Here is a 24,345-nt window from a genome sequence, read left to right as displayed (position 1 = left end):
TGGTGTGACCTGCTTAAGTGGTGTATTTCATGCTTCTTCAGTCCTCACATTGCCACTCAAGTCTGAGAGGATTTATTTCTTTTTAGTCTGTGCTTGACCATTGTAATGTTGCAGTCTAAGCCAGTTAAGAACAGCAGCATATTAGCTTGAATGTTTATGCCATGCCTGAGCAGACATTTCTAATAGTCAAACTGTGTTACTATGGCATTCTTGTTAGTTTCTTTCTTTTTGTTCAGCCTCAGGATATTTCTGGAAAAATGAGTGACTTCTCTTTGTAATTAGTGATGAGTTCTTGTCTTAGTTCCTATTAGTGTCTTTAATGAATACCAAATACCTTCTGGTAATGAAAGAATGACAAGAGAAAGCTGAAAGGAGAAGAGAAGCAAGAGTAAGGAACTGATAGGGGTTTTTTACAGGATTATTTTTTCTTACTCAAAGCTGTTCTCTTCTTCCTATCTCAGCTCTATATAGGCAGAGGTAGATTTTTAAATTTTAATGTATATAAATATAGACTATAAAATATATTTTTTATTTACATTAATTGTCTGGGTACTTAGTGAGGAAAAAAGGAAACCATTATCCTATTTAACTAATAGTAATATTCCTATAGCTAATATTACTGCAACTGTATTAATTGAAACTTCCAGACTGGGAGGATATGTGGATAATAGTAGAAAAAGATTTGAGTAAAGATTGATTAGCTGAAGTTACAAATCTCCTATATGTTTTATATATTACCTTTTGTTTCTGAATGTTTTGGCAAATCTGAAATTTAAGTAGCTCTATCGTAGGTTGCTACAGAAAAGTATGGATGACCTAATTGTAATAGCAGCTTTGAAGGACTTCAGCAGCACATCAGTGACTGATTCTATAACACATTTAATCCTGTAGATATAAGGTGCATAACTTCAATTTGTTTGAAAAAATAATAGTTATAAATGTTCATCGTCTAGTGTCAAAATGCTGGTCTAATTCTAGAGGCATATGAAGTTTAGCATCTCTGTCAGAAAAAAATCCTAATTACCCCAGTAATCTGGCAAAATTATGATCTGTCCAACTAGTTTATTGAAGGGAGCTATGCTTTTTCCGCAGAGTATGGACAGCTTGTCATTCAGCAAAGTTTTAGTTTCAGTTAAAACATGGAAAGAAAAGACTGTAACTATAGTTTTATCAGAAGTGACTAAAAAAGCCTTAAGTAAGCTTTGTTTATGCTGTTGCGATACCAAGCGGTAAGGCCCTGTGAAGCGCTGTGGCCTGTCCCGGAGCAGCGCCGTAGGAGCCTGCAGGCCACCCCGTCAGACAAATTGAGGATATTTAGCTGAGGCTGTGGAAGACTTTTGTGCTGACAGTGCAGGAGAGAAGCACCTTAGGGATGAACAATTGGACTTTTACTGACGCTCTCACTTGCTTTAGTCATATAGTTTTTGCCAACCTTTTATGTATTAAAATCCTAACCTGTGGTGTGATGTACTGTACTGTGACAGAACTAAATATCAGTGCTGGTCAAATGTGTATTTATTAACTGCACATCTACAATTTGGATTCAGCTCTCCTTTCATCTTTTAAATTAATGTGGTCAGAGCCTTTATTTTCTCCTTTCAATGTCAGTCTTCATCCGAACAGCTGTCAGGCTTCTAAGATTTTTGTTTTGATGGGCTCTTTAACTTTCCAGAGTTAAAGAACTGGTTGCATTATGGTAATATGCTTCATATTATATTTAGATATGCTTAATTGGGAGGTAAATGGAAAATGTATCTAATATTGAAGACGAACTAAGGTTTAAGTATGACTGAAGTAATTGTAGATACTCAAAAGGGCCGTAAGAATTAGTGTGAATTTTAAACAAATTTTAAACAAAAGGGCCATAAAAGTTACCTTTGCATAACTTTTGTTTGCAAGGGAGTGGGATTAGAATCAGGAACACAGCTACCTAACCCCCTGTAGCTTGGTGATTTAGAAGGAGAAGATGAGTTGATGCTGAGGCTACAATGACACTTGTATGGAGGACTAGCACGTACATTGATCCCCATGGCCTGCCCTCCTTCTTTGGCTTTCACTAAAACTGTTTCACTGTCTTTGATCTGTTCTATGTCTTCTCTGTCACTTCTTCCAGCACACAACATAGGAGAACACAACATCTTCTGGCAGATGAGCTTCAAGGAGCCTTCACTCTCAGATACGATTCTGCTGCTGAAAGCAGCTGTTCTCAGCAGTTCTTGCTGCCAGGCAGTACACATATTTCTGAGAGTTCACACATACTGCTTTGTGATGAGGCCAGCTGAAAACCCTTTGACTATGAGTACCCAAAATCCTTTTTTTTTTTTTTTTTTTTTGCTTTTATTTCAGGTAGAAAAATGTATTAAAAACTTAGCTCTTAAAGGAAAACGAGGACAGGGACAAAGAATATGTTGCTTTGTGTCCTGGAAATCGGAGAAAACAAGAGTCTAAAAACCTAAAAACTTAAATCTAACTTAAAAATTTAGTACTTAGTATCTTTGGGATTTGATGGTAACATTCCCTGAAGAATACAGCAATGTATGTGTCACTAAAATGTAGCTAAATTTAAACTGACAACCATCTTAGTGATACTAAAATATTTTTAGATTTCTGTGCAATACTACATGTCCTGGTAATGATCATGGGGAAAATAAATTAGAAATTCTGAAAAATAGTAGGTTTTTTTTACCTAATATAATTTTATTTGCTAAGCAGTTAGCTTTGAACCATATATGTTATACATACTTAGTGTTGTTATGAAAATGTTCAGGTGTGAAGATCCAAAGAGTAAGAGGTTCATAACCCAGGTTCCTGGTCTTAATTAATGTTAGTTTTAGAGTAATTGCATTGAATCAACTAGTTCAGCTTCAGATTATGGCCTAAAATGGATTAGAATAGTCAGAGGATTAAAAGATTTTTGAGAAGATGGGGTTTTGAAGTCATACACATTCTGCAGTGTGCAGTGTAATGAGGTGAAGTTACAAATTCATTAATGCCAGTCAGTTTAAAGAGATAGAGGGTGAGGGCTGGGGAGATGATGGGACAAGGCTGAATCTATATTAGAGATGTCTGTCTTTATCTGATTCTACAGCTGGGTGCTGGTTTTTGCCTCAGAAAGCTTGCATTTTGCTTGCATATGTACATTCATGCATTTATCTGCTCTATGCAGCCACACACACAGAAGTTCTCATGAAAAATTTATCACGCAAAGTAAAATGTGTACATCCCAGTGGGCACAACTGGCAGATAACTTGCTTACAACAATATTATGTACAAATTATATTCATGACTTTTTACTCTCTGTTCTTCAGGGAACAACCCATCTTCAGCACCCGAGCTCACGTCTTCCAGATTGACCCAAACACTAAGAAGAACTGGGTTCCCACCAGCAAGCATGCTGTTACTGTGTCCTACTTCTATGACAGCACAAGAAATGTCTACAGGATAATCAGCTTGGATGGCTCAAAGGTAAGTTTTATTTCAGAAAAATTGCTTGCTTCAAGAATTTTTGTATTTATTGTCTAGTCTGATGTCCTTCATGTATCTTCTCAGATGGTTTTGTCACTATCCGAGTAACAGATTACTGACATGTTAAAATAGTAACATTGCATGATTACATGTTTCAAATGCTTCATAACATGTTTTAAAGTGTTTATTCAAAAATACTGTTTTCCATGTCTTCATATTTACTTTGATAAATCTGTTGCTGAATTTAAGTGATGACCTGTCGCTTAGTCATATTGTGAGCAGGCTAAAAAGACATCCACTCTGAGATGCCCGAAAAGTACAAATAGGGTTACAATAAGCTGTTTTCATCTCTGCATTCAATGATCTATCAATATCATCGACTTCAGCATTAGGAAAGACATCTGTTCAATGCCCATAATCACTTAGAAAATCCTTTGTTACGTAATCTTCTAATTTTTGCTGTAGAGAATGTGAGGATTCCCTCCTAATAAAGATCTCCATGGTAAGCTTTTCTCAAAACTCGGTTTGGGTTTGGGGATTTCTAGGAGTGTTTTTAATTTTCCTTTTTTTTTTTCCTCACTTAGGAAGGATAATGTGTCAAGCTGCTGTTGTAAGGAACCTTGTCTAAGAAATTAATTTGACATGGAGAAATACTTGACTGTTCCTTACGTTCTACCCCAAGTGTGTATAAAACCAGTAATTTTACAACAGCATATCAGAAAACTTTGCAATAAGGACATTGAAGATATACAGAGTGTAATCAAAAGTTTTAATCCTTTGAAGAGATTTTCATTTGCAACTTCTGGAGATGCATCAGTTCATGATGGCTGGAACTGAAACAGTCTGTTAGAGCACAGCAGCATTCACAGAGATTTTGTGGCTATGTATTGAAAGCTGAAAAATATTACCCTGCATTTTTTAAAAATATCCAGAGTATTGTTATTTTAAATGAGGAAGGAGAATTTCTGTTATAAAGTAGTGTATATAGAGAGATCCTTATAGTCAAAGATGATACCACTTGAAGTGACTTAAACTCTGGTACCAAGCCTACCATAATTTTTCCAAGTTTAAGTCTTACTTTGTTTTGTCTTTTCCCAGCCTTCATTCAAATAATTCTTTTAGTTCTGTCAAATAATCAAAATACTTTTTGTGGGACTATTTATAAATAAAGATTTTGGGATTGGAACTAGATGCTGTATGAAGTCAAGACTACCAGTCATAATCTGTAGCACCTTATCTGCACAGTTTACAAAATCCTTGTTCTGGTATCCACTGGGGTTCCTCTGCCTTTGTCCAAAGCTGCAACTCCTGCAAAGTGGCTGCAGAATTAAATTGTTGAGCAGTTGTTCATCAATTTATTTGTTCTTTTGTCTACTGCAGCATTTTCTTTACATTTGCAGTACTATTGGCAAGGTATATTGATAATGCAATCTATCACTTTTATTTACACTCTCTGTGAATGCTGCAATCCTAATCCAAGTGTTAGATGTCCTACTAAGACCTAGAATCCCAGTCATGATTAAAAAAGACTCATTGTTTTAGGCATCACAACACCACTCTGAAACATACACAGCTGAATAGCCGGGAGACCCACAGAAGAATTTTAAGGAGGTTTTCAGCATAAGTCCCAGAGAATTCTTTTAGTTTAAGTTAAAGCCCCATCTTTTTTAACGTGTACAAATACAATCTAGTATGTACAAAGGGCTAAATGTAAACATGAAACTTTCCTAAGTTTGGAGTGCATCCAGGTAGTGTTTCTGCTATATGGCCTACAGCTGGGTGTCAGTAACACTGCTGGCACCCAAGCTTGCAACGCCTATGTTGCCGATTGGTCAGACAGAAGCATTAAATTTGCAAAAGTGAAAAAGAAATGCAATTTAATTCTCCCATTTTAAATTTTGAAATGAAACATAACAAAGGTAATTTTGTGGATTTTTCTTAAAAAACCCAAATTTTACACTGAAAATGTCTCAAACACACATGTTGCCACTGGCCAAAAAGACTTGTCAAACCAGACTGGTGTTGAAGCTGTCATGCTGCTCCCTTGGAGGGAATAGATCCAACCAGATTTTACTGCACACCTTGGTGCTTGTGGGGTTTACAGCACCCTGTGGGTTTGTACGGTGGAGAGAACGACATGTTTGTGGCTGCTGAGTTACAGCGGCTCCATGGCTGAGCAGTAAGTCTGTAAGTGATGGCAACTCACACATATGTTCACTTAAACTGCAGTGAGGAAAGTTTGAGAGAGATATACTTTAAATTTTAGTGATAACCATATTTCTGTCCCACACCCTTCCCTTTCTTTATGTCAGTGGGTTTCAGTAGGATTCCTGGAGAAAATTTAGCTTCTGTACTGATTGCCTGAAAGTAATTACATCTTTTTTTCTTGAAAACAAAAGGCCATTTTTAAGACATGATCTTCACTCAGCTCTGAGGAATGCTGTTATACATTGTAGATTCCCACTTGAATTTGCTTTTGGGGATCTTTGGTGTATTTTGACAGAGTTGGTTTTTTTTCCTTGTTTTTTGTATCAATGGGTTTATGAGCCAAATTCAGCCAGGATATGTCATATAGAAGCAAGTTCTGCTTATTTTAATGCATTCAGTGTAATGCTGTTTTTTGAAGCTATTGTCCTCTGTTAAAATACCTTGTACAAGAAATTATGCATCTCCCTCTAACTTGACTCCACAAAATGTTCTAAGATGATAAGATGTTGAGTGTACAGGCCATATTTTATAGTCACGTACAATACCTGGATCTCCGTTGTCCATGGCAGGAAGATCCTGATACAAATTATTCGATAGAACTCGAGTCTGGTTTCTGTGACCTCTTGAGTAAATATCTTTTATGCAACCTCTTTCTCCTACCACTCTAGGAATCAAGAGAAAGCCTGAAAAATAAAATTTCTTCTGCAGTATGACATGACAACATTGAGCAGTTGTTGCTAAGGCTTCTGTTCTCCTTAATTACATAGTCATCTCATAGCTCCTTGGAAAATGTGGTTTAGTAGTTCTTTCTCCTAGGTAATGGAAGGAAGCCTCCATTATTCCTCCGTTAACACTGCACACAGGCACTAGGATTATTGCCAGAATCCCACTGTCTTTACTGTTCAGCCTCTGGCAGTCATTGAGAAAAGAAGAGAGATAAGTAATGTGATTCCTGCAGTACTGGTTAACCCTCTGATAATTATTTCACCAGATTCAATATAGGGAAAAAAAACCCTAATAATTTGTGGTCATCTAAAACAAGAGGAGACTCTAGAAAGGGGTGTTTTTCTAGCCTTTTGGTTCCGTGGGCCTCGTATATGTTATTTCTGAGTCAAATTTCCCATCAGTGTTACTGCAGTAGATGATCTTTACATTTTAATACCCATAGTAAAATAAACTAATCACACATTAACGTGATAACTTGTTTAATGCCAAATACAGGTTTTAAGTAAGGCTTGTAAGCACAGGTGTTCAGTGATCTTCCTTTGCAGAAGTTAAAAAATACTGTGTGTCTTTATTATTGCTGTCAGTTTTAGCACAAGATAAAACCATATTTGACCACTGCTGTGTATTTTGCAGCTGTTGGAGTTGCAGTCAGTAAAATAAACAGCTAAGAGACATGCCCTATTTTCTCATAGCTAAACTAATATGAAAGGAAAACATGAAAGCTCTTTCATTATTCCAACAAAATCTAAAGATAACAAAATCAGTTTTCTTCAAAAGCTGAATGTCTGCCTGTCAGGTTGACTCTGTTCTGTTTTTAAGATATTCTTGTACATTTATACTAACAACATTCTTAAAAGTTGTTGAAATATTTGACACTTTTTATACTGGTAACTCTACAGTGAAAACTGGCATAGAGAAAAGCAGTTAAAGCAGTACCTATTTGAGTAGACAAGACAGGCTTAATTATAAATTCTAATTTAAAAAATAAATCTTTATTTTTTTAAAGCCAAAGATATGAGGGATTTGTATCTAGTATCTTCCAGAAGTAGCTGACACTGACTGTATCTGTAACATGCTCTAGCATTGCACTTCTTAAAAGCATAACAAATTTAGCACTTGAAAGATCTGGCATATTAATGGTTTTAATTCAGAGAGGATTGAAAGCCTTGATTTCCTTGCAAAACTGGTAAATCTGATGAAAGGCCTTTTTTTTTTTTTTTTTTTTTTTTTTTGGTATCACTGGGATCCGAATGTAGCTTTCCCAGTAAGAAACTTGCTGTCTTTGGACTAAAACTGTCCACTGGAGTAGAGCCTCCTTATTTTTCTCTGCTGGAAAATAAAGGGAAGAATTGCAGCAACTCTTCCTCAATACAATTATTTTTTAGAAGGTTATCTTCGTACCTTTCTCACTTGCAAGGAGGCAACTTGACGGTCACTGTAACCCAGCCTAAATGCACACTGCTGTCAAAACAAATATCCCATTCTGGTCTGGGCAGCCTGTTGTGGGTTCCCTCTTGCGCCGCCGGGCACACGGTCAGCTGAAGCAGTGAGCCGTCTCAGCTAAAAACCGGTTGTTTTCTCCAAGGTTTTTCACTGGGTTAATTTGCAACCAGATATGCCACTGTCACTGCAGCAAATGCACATCCTGCAGGCTTCAAACATGCCTGTTGCATGCACAATACACACACTCTCAGATCTGTGATGTAAGTTCAAATTAATCAAGCAATGGATGGAACTAGGGCTTTAGCAGATTAGACAACATAGCTAGAGCTTGAGTTGGGAGGAAGACTGTTTTCTACGTTGTGCCCAGGATATTTCATTTCAAACTTTACTGCTGACAGCTTCCATGGCAAGACAGATTGAACATTAAGTGAACTTGCACAGCTCTGTTCTGGGCTTCTATCAGGTTATTTCAAAAGTGGGCTTCCAGGCACTGCAGTGCACAAGAATCACAGAATCACAGAATGTCAGGGATTGGAAGGGACCTCAAAAGATCATTTAGTCCAATCCCCATGCCGGAGCAGGAACACCCAGATGAGGTTACACAGGAAGGTGTCCAGGTGGGTTTTGAATGTCTCCAGAGAAGGAGACTCCACAAGCTCCCTGGGAAGCCTGTTCCAGTGTTCCGTCACCCTCACTGAGAAGAAGCTTCTTCTCAAATTTAAGTGGAACCTCTTGTGTTCCAGCTTGACCCCATTACCCCTTGTCCTATCATTGGTTGTCACCGAGAAGAGCCTGGCTCCATCCTTGTGACACTCACCCTTTACATATTCATAAACATGAATGAGGTCACCCCTCAGTCTCCTCTTCTCCAAGCTCAAGAGCCCCAGCCCCCTCAGCCTTTCCTCATAAGGGAGATGCTCCACTCCCTTCATCATCTTTGTGGCCCTGCGCTGGACTCCCTCCAGCAGTTCCCTGTCCTTCTGGAACTGAGGGGCCCAGAACTGGACACAATATTCCAGATGAGGTCTCACCAGGGCAGAGTAGAGGGGAAGGAGAACCTCTCTTGACCTACTAACCACCCCGCTTCTAATACACCCCAGGATGCCATTGGCCTTCCTGGCCACAAGGGCACAGTGCTGGCTCATGGTCACCCTGCTGTCCACCAGGACCCCCAGGTCCCTTTCCCCTACACTGCTCTCTAATAGGTCATTCCCCAACCTATACTGGAACCTGTACACAAGAAGTGTACAGGAAAAAAAAAAAGCTCCAGAACACCTCCTTTCCCAGAAGTTCACCTCCCTGTCTCACGTTCTCTCTTCTGTCCTATATGGCATAGACAGCCATTTTCTATATGGCCATAGTGCAAGCCTGCTGGCTTTATTTGCGCTCCAAACCTCATGCCTATAGAAAGGAGAATGACATCTGGATGACCAGTGACTTCACTGATGAGCCTCTCCTATATGAAAATCTGAGAAGACATTTTGTGGACATTTGGTGCTGGAGGTGGTTCTCTAGCATCTGATCACACAGCAAATCCTGTCCTTGACCTGATGAAGCTTGTTGGGTCAAATGTAAGCCTTCAAGCATTCCATAATTTTCCAAGACTTGTTCACAAATGGCAGCCAAAACTTGCATTTTGAGGCAAAGGCTATCAGAGAGAACTGTGTGTTTGATATCCCCAACTACATTCAGATTTGCTCTTCTGGTTTAGTGCAAGTATAGTGGAGCTACCCAAGCTACTTCAGAAGCTGCAAATTTTGTTAAATTCATCTGTGCTGCAGTATCTTTGCTTGTCTTTCTACATGTTGCAATACAATGCTTTCTTCTGAACTTTATTGCAGTACTTTTCTCTGCCAGTTCATCTGAGACTTGCCATACACACATGGGAGCTGTTAGTTAGCTTAGCTGGCTGCTCAGCTGTAAATTTTTCAAACTTGCCCTTTAGAATTCAGAGAAAATTTTATGTTGATGGTGGCTATGCTCTAGTGCTACTCAAATCTCAGCAAAAGTAAAAGGTGCTAAGTAAACTCCCTAACTGCTCATTTTAATATCTACCCAGAAGGCCATCGCGCACACATAGTATAGACTGATTTTGACTTCCAGATGATCTTAGGCTTGGGAGGTCAGTACTTGGTCTCTGTGATGTTGAAGTTTCTCACTGTCACCATCCTGAGAAAACACTGTTATTCTCTACACATCTGTACAGTTCCTGCTATTCAAAGAGTAAAATAAAGATGTCATTATTTATGACAGAGAAGATGGCATTTTGTTGCTGCACTAGGATTCTTCAGCAATCACTGGTTTTAACCTGCTGGGGTAAGGTAGGGGTTCTGGTTTTGTGGAAGCAAGGAAACATGCACACTGATATTCAAAAGATTCCCAAGTTGGTATCGTAAGACAATTGCAGCAGGACACATACTGACAATAACCTTTGGAGCACAGTAACTGGCATGTAAGGAAGATTCTTGCTGAATTGTTCTGCTCACAGTGTGTGCTATTTTCTGGGAACTTCTAAGGATGTTCTCTTTCACGTGGGTGTTATAAAGCACCAATGATTCATGAAAAGGGCTGTGAATTATTTGACAAATGTGACAGAAACTCTTAGTAGCACCAGACAGTTGAGAAAGCATGCCTGCATTTCCCTTTAGATACACGTATCTTATGGTTTATGGCTAGTCTTTCTCGTTCATGTTGGCTGGTTATAAACCGTACCAGCCATCAGATTTTTAGTTAAATGGAACCCGTTGGTGTCACTATAAGACTTTATCCTGACATACTTTAAGTCAGCTGGACAATTCCATATCCAGTTTAGAATATGTTACACAAACCTAAATGAGATAGAAATACCGTTGAAATGCATGATAAAACTTTAGTTGCTTTTAGTGGAAACAGCATATTATTTAGTAGTTGTATTTTTTGTTTACAGTTTTATGCTGGAGGATGTGCTTTTTCCATCCTGCATGTAACAAGAACTAGAGAAGAAAAAATATTTTAAGAGTAGCTCTTTTTCTGTAGTTGGTGTATGACCCTGTCACTGTTAGGCATGCTTGTGTGTGTATAAAAGAAAAACCAGATTCTAGAAATACAGAGACTTAAAACCAAATTGTGCCTCTTGTTCTATTGCATGTTTTCCAGTTAGAATCACATATGCAATGGGCATGAGGGGAATGGCAAAAGGCTTACAGTGGAGCCTGAGAAGCGCTGCCTTAGGGGACGAAGAAATACACTTGTGAGACAAAAAAATGACTTTGCTAGTTCTTCCATTCTGATCTCATTAGCCTATGCAGATGCTTTAAAAGACTTTTTTAGTCTTGCTAACTAGTAAATGACTGCTTGCAATTGCAAACAGGTGTGTGTCCCCACAGCCCCCGGCTTTTGCTTCTTTTACATAAAATGTATGCGAAAATACTCTTGTGATTTTAGCTGTGATTGAATTAGAAAGCTGTTGCTTAGTTCTCAGTGCGTCTCACTCAGTGTATGCAGATACCTGACTACAATATTAGCATTTTCAATTATGAGTAGTCTTTAAAAAAAAAAAATCAAGCTCACAAAACCCCTTTTTTACAACTATTACTTTTTTCAGGCAATAATCAATAGCACTATCACCCCCAACATGACATTTACTAAAACATCCCAGAAGTTTGGCCAGTGGGCAGACAGCAGAGCGAATACAGTCTATGGCTTGGGATTCTCATCTGAACATCACCTTTCAAAAGTAAGTATGACCAGTGGCAACTATTCAGCTAGTCCAGCAGCTTAAGAATATTTGATTCCTGCTCATTGTATCTTGACTCAATGCTCACTATTGTTGCTATTTAAAAATAATTTACAAAAAGTGTTCTGTATTGATCCTTATAATGTAAAAAGACAAGATAAAGTGTAATACCTGAAAGGAGGGAAAATTAAGCTATCACAGCATATGTTGTTAATGTTTTCTAATTCATTTGCTAGGTTTCTCTGTTTTTAGAGTTGTTCTTCCATTACAGTTTTTCATGATAGAATTTAAAGGAGTAGACAATTTAGTGTTTCTTCTGTATTTAGATCTCCTAGAAAAAAATTTGTTGGTAGTATGTAGATGAATTTTTGTCTTTTAAGCCACATTTATTTTCACTTTTCTACTATGTGGTGCATATTCAGTCACTGGAGTTGGTAGATATGTTGGTCTTGGAATCAGAAAAGCTGAATTAGAAACCCTGTGTCTTCTGTGCAGCTTTGAGAAATCACATTATATTCTCTTTCTTGTCTTGCCTCTCTGCTCAGATTACAAACTATCACTTCTGTGCATTGGTATTGTAGTCAGGTTTACCAGGGCACTCTTTGGTACACCTCGCACCGTAGGACATGAAATCTAATTTAGGGCTCAAGGTACTACTGAATGTTAGTAATAGGGCTAACAAATAAACTGTATGTATGGATTTTCTTCAGAAACAGGTTGCTTCTAGAAGCTGTCTTAAAAACTGATTCTGGAACTTCTTTTCTCTATTTGGTTTATCAAAGTCTTTAAGTGAACAGCCCTTTTGCATGTAATTTGTTTTGCAATCGTGTCTCTGGGCCCCAATAAAATATTTCAGGTTCCACAGAACAAAAGGCAGACTGTGACCACAAAAAACTTAGTCTAGTCTTTGACTAATTTCAGCAGGCTAATGAAGCAAGTAATCAGAGCAGACAGAATAAACTGTTTATTCTCAGATCGTTGTCTGCTTGGCTTCTAGTAAATGTTTGACTTTTAGACTATTTCTTTTTGGTTCATGTGCCTTTGTCCTCCTAAACTAATCACTAGGGTAGAGTGCAACAGCAGTAACCTCTTTCTGTACAATTATTGTGACTCAGAATTGGTGGAGTGAGAATATCTGATAGAAAAATAATGGTGCTCTAATCTACTTCACATACAAACAGTGTAGAAGAAAATTAATTAAACATTTATTTATTTTTATTTTCATTAGACCTTTTCTCAATATGTTGGATCACAAATTCGTCTCAAGATTTTTTCGTCAGAAGTCAGTGACACCTGAAAGATCATTCAGGATTTGCTAGCAGACACTCTCTTGCTACTGCAGTAGGAGGAACAGAATGTCTCATGATTTTCAGAAAAAAATGAGATGACTTTCTCATTCAGAATGTCTGTACTTTTGATAGGATCCTGATGTATGAGGAGAAATATTCCTTTTCAGGTTTGCTGCCTTTGAATTAGCTGACCTGGTTTATTCCATGTAGCTAAAGAGCATGCTAAATGGCAGAACTGCCATGGCAGATACTTGTAGGAGCCTCTTGTAGTCTCCCCGCATATTTTTTCATCTTTTCCTTAATATATGGATCCTCCAGAGCACCTTTCCTTTCATACCATGAGATCTCATGTTTGTTGTTCAGGAATTTTATTAAGAGATTGCTATTATCCATCACCTGACTATCTCAAGGAATTCTAGTAAATTTGTGAAAATTTCCACTGGATTTGCCTTTTGGCACTTTCTTAGAATGTTATCTATTTATCTGTCTTATTATGTGTTTTTTTACGGTTTCTACCACTGTGATACAGTAGATTATATTTACTGCTTTGCATGTCTTCAGACATTTATTCTAAACCTCAGCATCATATTTTCTGTTTAGCAGTCCTCTGGTCTTAAAGCTGATTTAAATAATAGGTTGCCCATCAGATTTTGTGGTCCATGTACAAGTCTTAAATAAGTATCATCTAGTTCTGGTGATCTGTTGCCAATTTTGTCATCTATTCTGACACTTGTTTTGACTCTAATTAGACTTTCAGTGTGTGGTATCTTTTTTTCTCCTTCTACTTTCAGGAAACGTATTCTTTTAGATAACCTGACAGGTGAAATATAGGATACAAGTGGAGAGAAATGATATTTCCTCAAATACTAATAGCCTACCAGCAGAAGAAGTTTAAAGACAATAATGTTTTTTAGGTCTTGCATAGTAAGTGAAGTTCTGATTGAAAATACTTGAGGAGATTGTATCACACAAAGGGTAGCTTTCGTCCCTTCTAAATACAGGCAGTGCAAAACAATTTTTTTGTATACTGCTGCCAGAAAGATTTAGAAGCAGTTGGTGATGCTTCCAGATTTTCTGCGGAATTATTTCAGTCTTAAGCTGATCATAAGAAGATAACGTTCTGTCGAAAAGCAGCAGGAAACAAACCCAAATGCTTGGCTACCATAGCAATTAGTGTAGTGTCAAGCTGAGATCTGTGAAGCCAAATTTTTCTCTAGCCAGAGAAACTAGGCCCTATTCTTAATAAATCGATTTAATCTCTCAAGTTTAAGGGTGCATGCATTTCTCAATTGCTGCTTTAGCTATTTTTTGGAAGAGGTAAATGTAGCGTAGAAATCACACTTCATGTCGTAGTTCAATGTGCAATTCTTGAATTTGGTGTTCACATACGCAAATGTTGAGTTCAGTGAATTTGTTCTCTAACTTGATTGATGTCAATGAACAATCAAGAAGTTAACTTGACTCAGTATTCCCACTGCTGCTTTCCTAATTAGCTATTGAAATTATAAAAGCTGCAAAATTTGGGAAGAAATCAGTATTGTTTAATCATGAAAGAATGAAGCCCACAGAAAGCTCGAGGCTAATAGTGACCGCACTAGGCTTCAGAACCAGTTCATTTGTTGTAAGGAGGAGAGTAAAACCTGAATCTGAAAGCAGCTGTGTAAGGCAGCTTGTCGCTATTATTAGCAATTTCTGAGGTGAGGTTTTTTTAATACTATCAGCAACAGATCAAACTTTGTTGCATCATAATTTTCATGACACATAAACAGTGTGCATTATGTCTGAAAGGTATATCATTGTATGACTCATTTGAATGAGTATCCAATAACAAGAAAAATTTGAAAATTCTACTGACGGAATTTGACTTTGTAAAATGTTAAGTACAGCATTCTGTTCCGCATGTAATGTACTACTTCATGCCTACTCTTTCTCTTTTTCCTTTTTTTTTTAACATACGTACCCTCAGTTTGCTGAAAAATTTCAGGAATTCAAGGAAGCTGCACGACTAGCAAAGGAAAAATCCCAAGAAAAGATGGAGCTAACAAGTACACCCTCTCAAGTGAGTCTTACTTAGTTACTTACTTAATATCTGCGCTACTTACTGTATTGTATCTTACACATACATTGTATTAAAAATAAACTGGGTACTTCCCAGTTAGCCTGAATCCTCTCAGCAGTCAGCTATAGGTGTCAAGAAGTCTAAGAATATGTTTAACATACACTAGAGATGTTTCAAAGGGACTTGCTTTAAAATAAAATGGGCCATTTGTTTATTCTCATTCCTTTCTTTGAGCTTTCACCAGAAAACAAGTAAACATAGTGAGCAGTTATAGAAGTAAATCTATGGTAAATACCTTTTGTGTTTTTTCGTATTTTATCTATGAAACTTCAGGTGGTGCACTGTAAAGGACTTGTATAGAAGAATCATTGCAACAAAAATCAAAGTTAAACCAGCAAACTATTTTTACCTACTTCCTGCTGTGTAGTATTCACTTGTGAAATGTGTTGAAGGAAGATGACAGATTCACATGGTGGTTCTGGAGTTTTATTACAGTAGGCCATGATGTAAAAGAAGAGTTTATAAAAGGTATCTCAAAACATGAGCTGGGTTAATATAGGCATAACAGGAGGATAGATTAATATAGTCACATTTACATGAGTCATGCCTAAAATTAATGTACTTGAAAATGAATACTTTGAATTTGCTTTGAAAAAAGAAGTTGCACAAGGCAATGCCCCTCCACTCCTGCCCTACCCGGTGTTTCTGGCCCTGTGTGTAGCTACTTGCTTTGTTTTAAGCAATACTGAAGGCAAAGGTAATTCCTTCTCTTGGAGGATGAAGCAGCTTTAAAACTACAGCAGAGGCTCCTGAGTTGAGTAGGATTAATGCAGCTGAGTCTTTCTTGTATGGGGAGTCTTCATTCGTTGACTTAGTGCATCTCTTAGGTGCTTTGTGCTGTACTATGCTCCTGTTCTTTGACAGAACAAGGATGGCAGGCACATTGCACCATGCTGTACGAACAGTTTTATTGCTACCAGAAAGCTACATCTGGTGTTCTTCCAAGAGAAGTCAGTGGAAACCACAAGAATATACATAGTGAACCAACTCCATGTTGTTTTCCTGGTAGGCATTTTGCCCAAGTGTTGGCTTTTGCTATTAATGGGAAACTGCTCTACTGTAACAGGAGAAAAAAAAGGCAGTCTTTTTTTATTCGTTTTCTTGACTGTCTCTAAATTTCTGATAAATTCCACAAATAAGCATGGAGATAATGAAAGTAGATATTTCAAAATTATAACCTAATATACACTTGGCTTTAGAAACAGTGAAGTGCTTCAGCCAGGCCTCCAGTTAGTCAATGCTATAGGCAAAACAATTACTCTACTTCTCTTTTGACATATTGACTAATACTCTGAACTCAGAAGTCAAATCTGACGCCGTCAAATGGAGTGACTTATTATTTGGTTTGGACATAAATTTGAACTACTCACTGAGAGACAAGATGCTTTAGTCTAGCAGCTGCCCAGGGTTTCTCTTAAACTATATGAGCTATTAATATTGTTCATTTTCATGTACAGATTTCTTTTTATACTTGGAACCTAACATTTTATACTGTAGGCAGTTACAGAACTGTTACCTTGAGCGATTCTATAATGCACATTGAGAGCTGCAATTTAATTACTGCACACTTAGGAATAATTTCCTATTCAGGCCTTACTTTTCATCTCTTGGCTTTTTGCTGTGTTGATAAGTTAGCATATTATTCTGAAAGATACAGTTAGCGCAAGTGCTGACACATCAGCGTAATAGTCTTCACATACTTAGTGCTTCTCGTTAGTTCCCCCGAGAGAAGGGAGTTGAATCAGGAACTCCGGAGTTTGGAGCAGATGAGGAGTGATGGCTTCATGGCAAACTGCAGCGCTCCCATGGCGCTGGGGCTCATTCAAAGAGATGTATGACTAGGGGGAAGATGGGTGCTTCGTAGTGGAAAGGGAAGGTGGGACCCTAGAGACATTCGAAGGAGCACTTGCTGTCATTTTGATCATCTGCCTGATAGTGGATGCAAGGCGAGTAATTTGAGTGTTGCCTTTCTCCATAGTTTTACAGCTCTTCTTTCTCTTCTGCATAGCGATCCTTTGCAGATGGGGAGAGTAAAAGAGGAAGGAGACATTTTCAGTGGCCGGTCAAGGCTTCTGAGGAACCTGGCTTTTTTAGGAAGCTTTGACAAGACAGGCATTGGGAGGTAGCATGTGAGTAATGAGCTCTATAATGGTAACAGAGTTAGCTGCAAGTGTCAATCCCTTTGCTGTCTTGGACTTGCAGACATCCTTCTGCATAAAATTAGTAATAGGTAGAAAAATATTGCATATCAAAACTGGAAAACAGCCAAATACATGTCAAACTTAAAATGTTATATTTCTCTTGGTGCTACTTTAAAAAATGCCCTTATTATTTACAAGATGATTAAAGTACCAGATGTGGTACATTGCCAAGCCTCTCTGCTACACAGTTCTAAAAAAGAAAAAGTACATGTGCTTTTTTCTGCATTAGATATGTCCCTACAGATTGAATCTTTATTAAAATATCTCCACAACTAGTGTAATAAAAGTTTGCACATGGTATTTGCTGTTCACTATTCTTTGATGTAACCCTGCAAATACTACAGTTTCAATTCTGAATGTCCTGTAAAAGCTTGTTTGAAACTAAGAAGAAAGAGAAAGCAAGAGATAACAACAGAAATATCTCAGAAATAGAATATGTATTTGTAGTTTGAGTACTTACTAGAGTTAGCCAGGTTAAAACTTAAGAAGAATCTTATCTAAAGTCCACTGAAGTTAGGCTGCTTCTCTAAGGTGTTACGAGCTTTAGCAAAGTGTTGGTACTACTTGGCTAGATACTTCCACCAGAAAAGTGCCTCAGTGGCCTGGAAGTAGTAGTTCTGTGTTGAGTATTTTTTTAATATACTGTTTCATCTGGTGGCATGTATTCTTCAGCTTTTTTGTGCGTGAGACATGTAGGAGAAAGAAAACAACATATAGCCGTGTTTGCAATTACTTAATAGCAGGAGTTCCTTTTCCCTTAAGCTATGCTGCTGCTAATTTTAAACTCTTCATTTTTACTGTTTCTTTAATACTGCCTGTTCTCCTCTTATTTACCAGCAGGCTTTGCTCTAATTTCCCAGAATATCAGATAATATAAAAAATCACCGTTTATCTTGTCTGTAGAAAGAGCTTAACTCGTTCATAGAGAAAGAGTGCCCTGGACCAACAAACGACACGGGAGATAGGCTGCTTTGTTTGGTTTAAGTCCGACTGGGTGCACGGTGCTTTCTTGAAATGAAGAGGAAAGCATTGTTTCTGTGTCAGAGAACTTGTACTTTTGGTCCATCTGTATTATGATGGATACATGTAATAACACAGACTTTATCTATATCTGGTGTATCTGGGGGCTTCAGTCTAGAAAGAAGCTGACTATTTTGGTACTTCCGAGACCACCTATGCACACAGGTACCCCATCTGGTGTCCCTTTAACTCAGCCTTAGGTAGTAAAGCTTTGCAATGCTCTTACCTTGTTTATATAAAACTAAATACTGGCTCACCTGCTGCCCAGACTGCTCTTTTAACAAAGGGACTTATTTTGCTCATCTTAAAAACTCATGGATCTTACAGCGACAAGCCACCCATGGTCTGTTTTCAGTTACAAGCTTGCCTATGCACTGAGAGAGCAACACTTCAATCTGGAGTTCACTATCCCCCTCACCCCAACCTTTTTTTTTTTTTTTTTTCTCTCTTTTAAGTGAACCTGAATTAGGTTCAAGTGCAGAAACAGAGCAGTTTGTGTGGTTTGCAGTCTCACCCTATCCGTCTTACAACTCACTGGAGTCTGAACCTCAGTTCTTTTTCTCTAAGCAAGAATCTGTCCTCAGATATTTCTTTTGAACCCAGTCAGTTCAGATTAAGACCTCTGTTAATTTCTGAAATTGCGTGGTAATTTACTAAAAATAGTCTTGTCTGTGTTTCCAGCCCCTCCTATGCAGACTACTAGGAATAGCTATTGCCTGTGCCTGAAAAGCTTTAGAATCACGTTTTTTAGTGCAAGGAATGGGTTGGTTTTGGCAAAATGGTCATGGTTTATTTACCCGTTGGCTTTTTTCTTTGTAGAAGTACAAAACTACTTATAAAGCTTGTGGAAAAAGTAACTTTCTGGGATGTTATGTGAATTTCTATACTGAAACAAATGTTTCACATGTGCCATGGTATCTGAATCAGTAGCTGGCAGGCTCATGTCATTGCCAGTCAGTACGGAACAGAGAATCACTATGAGGAACAGCAATGCCAGGGAAGTGTATGGAATACTTCAGGAGAAAACAGTATAATATTTAATAAGAAAACAAGCTGGAATTCATTCGGTATGTTCATTATTTCAGAACTGCCTACTCCTCCTTTTCTTCTGTTCTGTATTTAATCACCATTAAAAGGTGGCTTGATCTGTACTCTGAAGCCTGCTTGTTTTACTTTAAAGACAGTTCCGTGAGTGCATACATTTTGTTTATAAGATTTTGAAATTCAAGGCATCGTTTGATGAATTACCCTCTGTTATGTTTAGTTTATATACTATAGGCACTGTCATTTTTATATTGCTTGGCACCACCAGAGTCCTGCGTACTCATTAGTAGGGCCAGAGCTCCTTTAGAGAGTGCAGATCTCCGACAAACTCTTGAATAGCAAAATATACCTGAGTCAGACTCTCTCATTTACGTGTCATGTAGAAAAATACTAATCCTCAGTCCATGTGTAAGTCCAGGAATGATAAGTGACTTAAAGTTCAGTATCCTGCAGAAACCAATACATGACACAATAGTGGTTTTATACCACAGGAGAGCTGTTAATTCTTTCTTCTCAAATGCATGAAATACGTATTTGTAGCTATCATGAGTGGGAAATATTTGGCCTTAACATAAACCATTCATTTACAAGAAGACTTGCCATTTTGATTTAAGCACTGTTTTTTCCATATAGTGTCGATACAGTTGAATGTTAGAGCTAACCTTCTCTTCCAGCTAGAAAGGAAGGGTGAAAATCTCTTTTTAAGCTGACGACAATTTCTTCCAAACTCTGTAAAGTCTGGAGTGGATGTGTGAAGCTGTAATGATATGAAATAAAAACTTAATTACATATGAACATCTCACCAAAATGTTTCTAAAATTCTTTTAATCTCTCTGATTATGTAAAATAGGAACATATTGTTTGTAAACATTTGTAAAAACTTTTCTAAGTGTAAGTGGCTTTTTCTGTTGTCTGTGGTGCTTTATTCATAGCCAGCTTCATTATAGCTTACTGCAAATAAATTATTTATCGGGCAGGGATAGTTAGGAGTATGTGAGAGCACTGGTTAAGGTGCATTATTGGTGGAAGAAATACATACTAGGATCTGATGCTTCTTTTGTACATACAAAAGCATCCCCTCATGAATTTGCAGGCAGTGAACCTTTACGTATTACATAGACTGTGATGTTCATTTGCATTCATTTTTGTCGCTTTAATTTCATTCACATTAGAAGTCTATGAAAGTGCTTACTGAAAAGTAAGCCTAGATGGAACTTGTACATTTGTTTTTCTTCTACTGAAATAATTTTTATGCAGCCACACTTAAAACATTTTAATAGGTAGACTTTGGCTTTATGTATCTAATAATAGTGTTGTAGGAATTTTAGCTTAAAGATACAAGTGTTCCAGCTTTTGTAGGGTACATATTTTTTAGAATATCTAGTGTAGTTTGGGAAGAGGAGGAAATAAAAGAGAAACTCACAGGTCCATAAGGGCTTTCATTTAATGTCAGTGGAAACTATTTCTCAAATCAGAGGATAATAGTAGGCAAAACCATATAATATGTATAAAATAATTCATTTCCCTGATTATCTTGCCAGCTCTGTTCTCCTTTCACAATTATTTTCAATTCAGTTTCAGTTCAGTAAAATTGTTCTGTAAAAATCAAGATTTAATTTTGACTTTGGAAGTATTAACATTTAATAGTTTTGAGTGTAAAATAACAAGATTCTTCCTGAAAACAGGTACCAATTTGCATTCATGTAATTAAAAAATTACATTTATATTATAAATAACAGTTTATATCTGTGGAATTAAATCTGTGTAAGCTAATTATTTCTGCTTTTTTAATCAGTAGGAATTTAATAAGAAGATGCAGAATGGAGACACTAGTGCATGTGCATTGTATTACTTGATGAATGCTAAATATAATAGCAATTTAAGTCAGTATTAAAATGTCCTATCACCCACTAATTCAAGTTGTAGAGTGAGATACATTTCTCTCGCTATGTCAGAAATATGGCAGAATAAAAGCAAAATTTTGACAATTGTGCTGCAAATGCTTAATGTAATTTAAAGTGGAATGAAAATGTTGAACAACAATATTTTTGGTTAATGGACACCAGAAAGGTATGGAAGGTCATGATGACAGCCACATCTTACTTTCTTTAAAAGAACTGAGTTTTTCTATCAAGTGTCAAAGACAACATTTTCTATACATGGAGAAACAGTTTCAGTATTGGCTTGCAGAAAACCTTTTAGTTGTAAACTAGTTAAAGGCTACAAGTGGGGGCTCAAAATTAAACCCTGACTTGTTGAGATCACAGCCATCTTCAGACACTTTGCAATTCCTTCTGCGATTGCTGTTCTTCAGCTTCCCATGCAGAATGCCAAAGAGCTGGGAAGGGGACCTGCTAGCCTTCCAGAGACTGTGCTCATGTTTCAATTTAATAACATTAAATATCAGATTTATGTGTTCCCTATACAGATGGCCAAAGGCTATGTGGCCATAGGACGCTTAGCTTTTGGAAATACTGTAATTCAACCAGTCTTCTGCTGGGTACCCCCCTCCATGACATCCATTGAGCTCTATTCACGAGACTCTTCTGTCTTAAATGTTACCACTTGATTACTAAAAGCCTGCTAAGACACTTTAAAATCTAGATGAGCTACTTAGCTTATATGACTCGCTTATCTCCTGCAGGAATCATTACTTGTAAAAGAATATAATAAGAAAGAAAATACTAAAATTAAACCACATACAGTGACTGAAAAGCCTATAATGTTCTAGCTTAGGATGTGGGCTACAAGGGCATACTTTTTTATAAATCAAAAATGCTTTTCCATGACTAGAAATTAGCAAATAGTGTTTGCTGGCCAAAACACAAATGCACGTGTTGACGTGATGAAGGGTGATTAAACCCGCCTAAAAGTGCCTTCTGCTGGGAGGCAGCCGTTAAGTTTCTCAGGTGTTTGTTTACCTAGCAGTAGCAGAAGTTGCCTGGGTGTAGCTGGAGTATTCTCTTTCCCAGATAATACCATGACCAGCAAGAGCTAGGCCAGGCTAACGTGCCTACGGAAGCTTTGCTAGGACTCTGCTGAGCAAGCGTTCTTTCCAGATGGCTCATGTGTGAAACTCCGAATGCACCACCAATGGCCTTTCCACTGTTTGCTTTGGTTAATAAACAATATGAAAGCTAGATTTTGAAACAAATAGCAGAATTGTTTGCTTCACCATGTTAGAAAATAAGAGAGAAGAGTCCTGGGTGTCACTTGTCACCCTCTGTGAAGTGGGATGAGGGGTGAGTGTGATACCAGGTAAGAGAAAGAGGTTTGTAATAAGCAGGAGGCTGGATATTTGCAAACAATTCATAGGTCAGTTGTGTTTTGTACAGGATAACATGAATGTTATGGTAATATACTTCTAAAGTCAATTCACATGATGAAATATGACCATGAGGGATGCTGGGAATCCGAGCCTCACATTAATACCACCTAAAATTTGTGTATCATTTAAGAATTAATGTTAGTAGTTACGTGAACATAGCCTCCCTGAGCAGATCGGTTTGTAATTTTAATGTGTTCTTTGTTTTACTTAAGGAATCAGCTGGAGGGGATATTCAATCTCCTTTGACGCCGGAAAGTATTAATGGGACAGATGACGAGAGAGTGACGCCAGAAGTGACGCAGAACTCAGAACCAAGGGCTGAACCAACCCAGAACGCATTGCCATTTACCCATAGGTACAGATTCCATTCCCACATCCTGATTAAGTGATACCTGTTTCCTTCCTTGTTAAAGGGACCTTCTCCCATATTGTGTGAAAACAAAACAAAACAAACCCAGCTCCCTGCGCTCCGTCCCCCCCTCCCCAAAAAGCTGGACCGGCTATTAGATTTGCAATATAATCTTTGTTTTAAGAAAAAAAAAACCCACAAACATGTGTGAGAAAATCTCTTGCAATAAGATTTGGGGGGACGTTACCTTATAGTTTAATGAGCTTAATGTGAGCCCTTGAATACTGGTGAGTGCAGGTGTCCCTTTAACAGGAAGCATTATTTCAATGGCTGAGGTCTTAGTAAAATTGACTACTTCATAGAATATTCCAATTAAATTATTTTGCACACATTCTTTAAGTGACTGATAGGACGGGATGTCAGCCATTCATTGACAAGTTGTTGGAAGAAAAGGGACTCTTACAACACTTCTGGATTATGAAGTTTAAAGCAGCCTTTAATTGAACAGTTCTCTGACAGTTGAAAGCATTTTTCAACTTTTTTTTGAAATGTGAGAGAAACGTTCTGTTTCAGACTGAGTTCTAATTTGTTGCACTAGAAATGCTGTGCTCTATTGTTCTTTAAGAAAGCTAGGTCTTTTTATTTAATGATACAAATAATGAGTTGACAGATACAGCTTGCCTATTAGAAATGTTTGTAAATGGGTCACTCAGTAAAACATATAATGTATTGAGACCATGAAGAGTAACAGAAACATTTAGTAAACTTTGAACTAGAAATACTAGATTTATTTTTTTAAACATTGTCTAATTCACTTTAAATAGAGCTTGAGATCTCTTGATCAAAGGCTGGGGAATACTAGGATGTCAGATATGTTATGCAATTCAGAATGAGCAACAATGGAATTGAAATTGTGCAGGACTTCATGTTTTTTGTAAGAGATTAATACTATTAAACGTATCTGGAAAAAAATAGACATTTTCAAATCAGAAAAAATTATACTTTTGCACTAGTTTTTTAACAGAGTGACTGTGTTTATTTTTCTACTTCAACTGTCACCAGTGCATCTATTATATGTTTTAGAAGAAATGGTGCTTTGTAAGAGTGCTATGTGCATGTTGAAGGAGTATTATAAATGTTGCACATCTATCAGTGTTCTGTAATGAGTTCATTTAAACTGTTTACCAGTATTTTTGTGAAAAGGAGTTGTGATAAAGTCCACATGTGAGTAGTGTTGTTTGTTTGTTTGTTTTAAATGATAGCTGCAAGATCTTATCTGTCATTCTGCATCTGTAAATATGTTTTCTGGTATGCCAATATAGTAACTACTCTTTGCTCTGCATTAAGCATGACTGAAGATATGTTTTGAAACTACCCAGTTGTAATATTTGATGGTCTAGAATAGAGGTTACAAAACTTTTACATGCTTCACATTTTT

The 24,345-nt window shown here is 37.4% G+C and overlaps 1 protein-coding gene across 3 annotated transcripts in view; it reads left to right on the top strand.

Moving 5' to 3' along the window:
- Positions 1 to 24,345, top strand: part of HOMER1 (homer scaffold protein 1) — a 93,616-nt gene that overhangs the window by 23,441 nt on the left and 45,830 nt on the right. For all 3 annotated transcript variants that reach the window (XM_065657249.1, XM_065657248.1, XM_065657246.1), the window contains exons 2-5: positions 3,309 to 3,465; positions 11,426 to 11,557; positions 14,813 to 14,905; positions 22,771 to 22,913. In XM_065657249.1, coding sequence (XP_065513321.1) covers positions 3,309 to 3,465; positions 11,426 to 11,557; positions 14,813 to 14,905; positions 22,771 to 22,913 — 525 coding nt within the window. The remainder of the gene's footprint in view (positions 1 to 3,308; positions 3,466 to 11,425; positions 11,558 to 14,812; positions 14,906 to 22,770; positions 22,914 to 24,345) is intronic.

Source organism: Caloenas nicobarica, chromosome Z (genome assembly GCF_036013445.1).
Source record: "Caloenas nicobarica isolate bCalNic1 chromosome Z, bCalNic1.hap1, whole genome shotgun sequence".
Lineage (NCBI taxonomy): Eukaryota > Metazoa > Chordata > Aves > Columbiformes > Columbidae > Caloenas > Caloenas nicobarica.
Note: the sequence above shows the minus strand (reverse complement) of the source record. Positions and strands in the feature narration are given on the sequence as shown.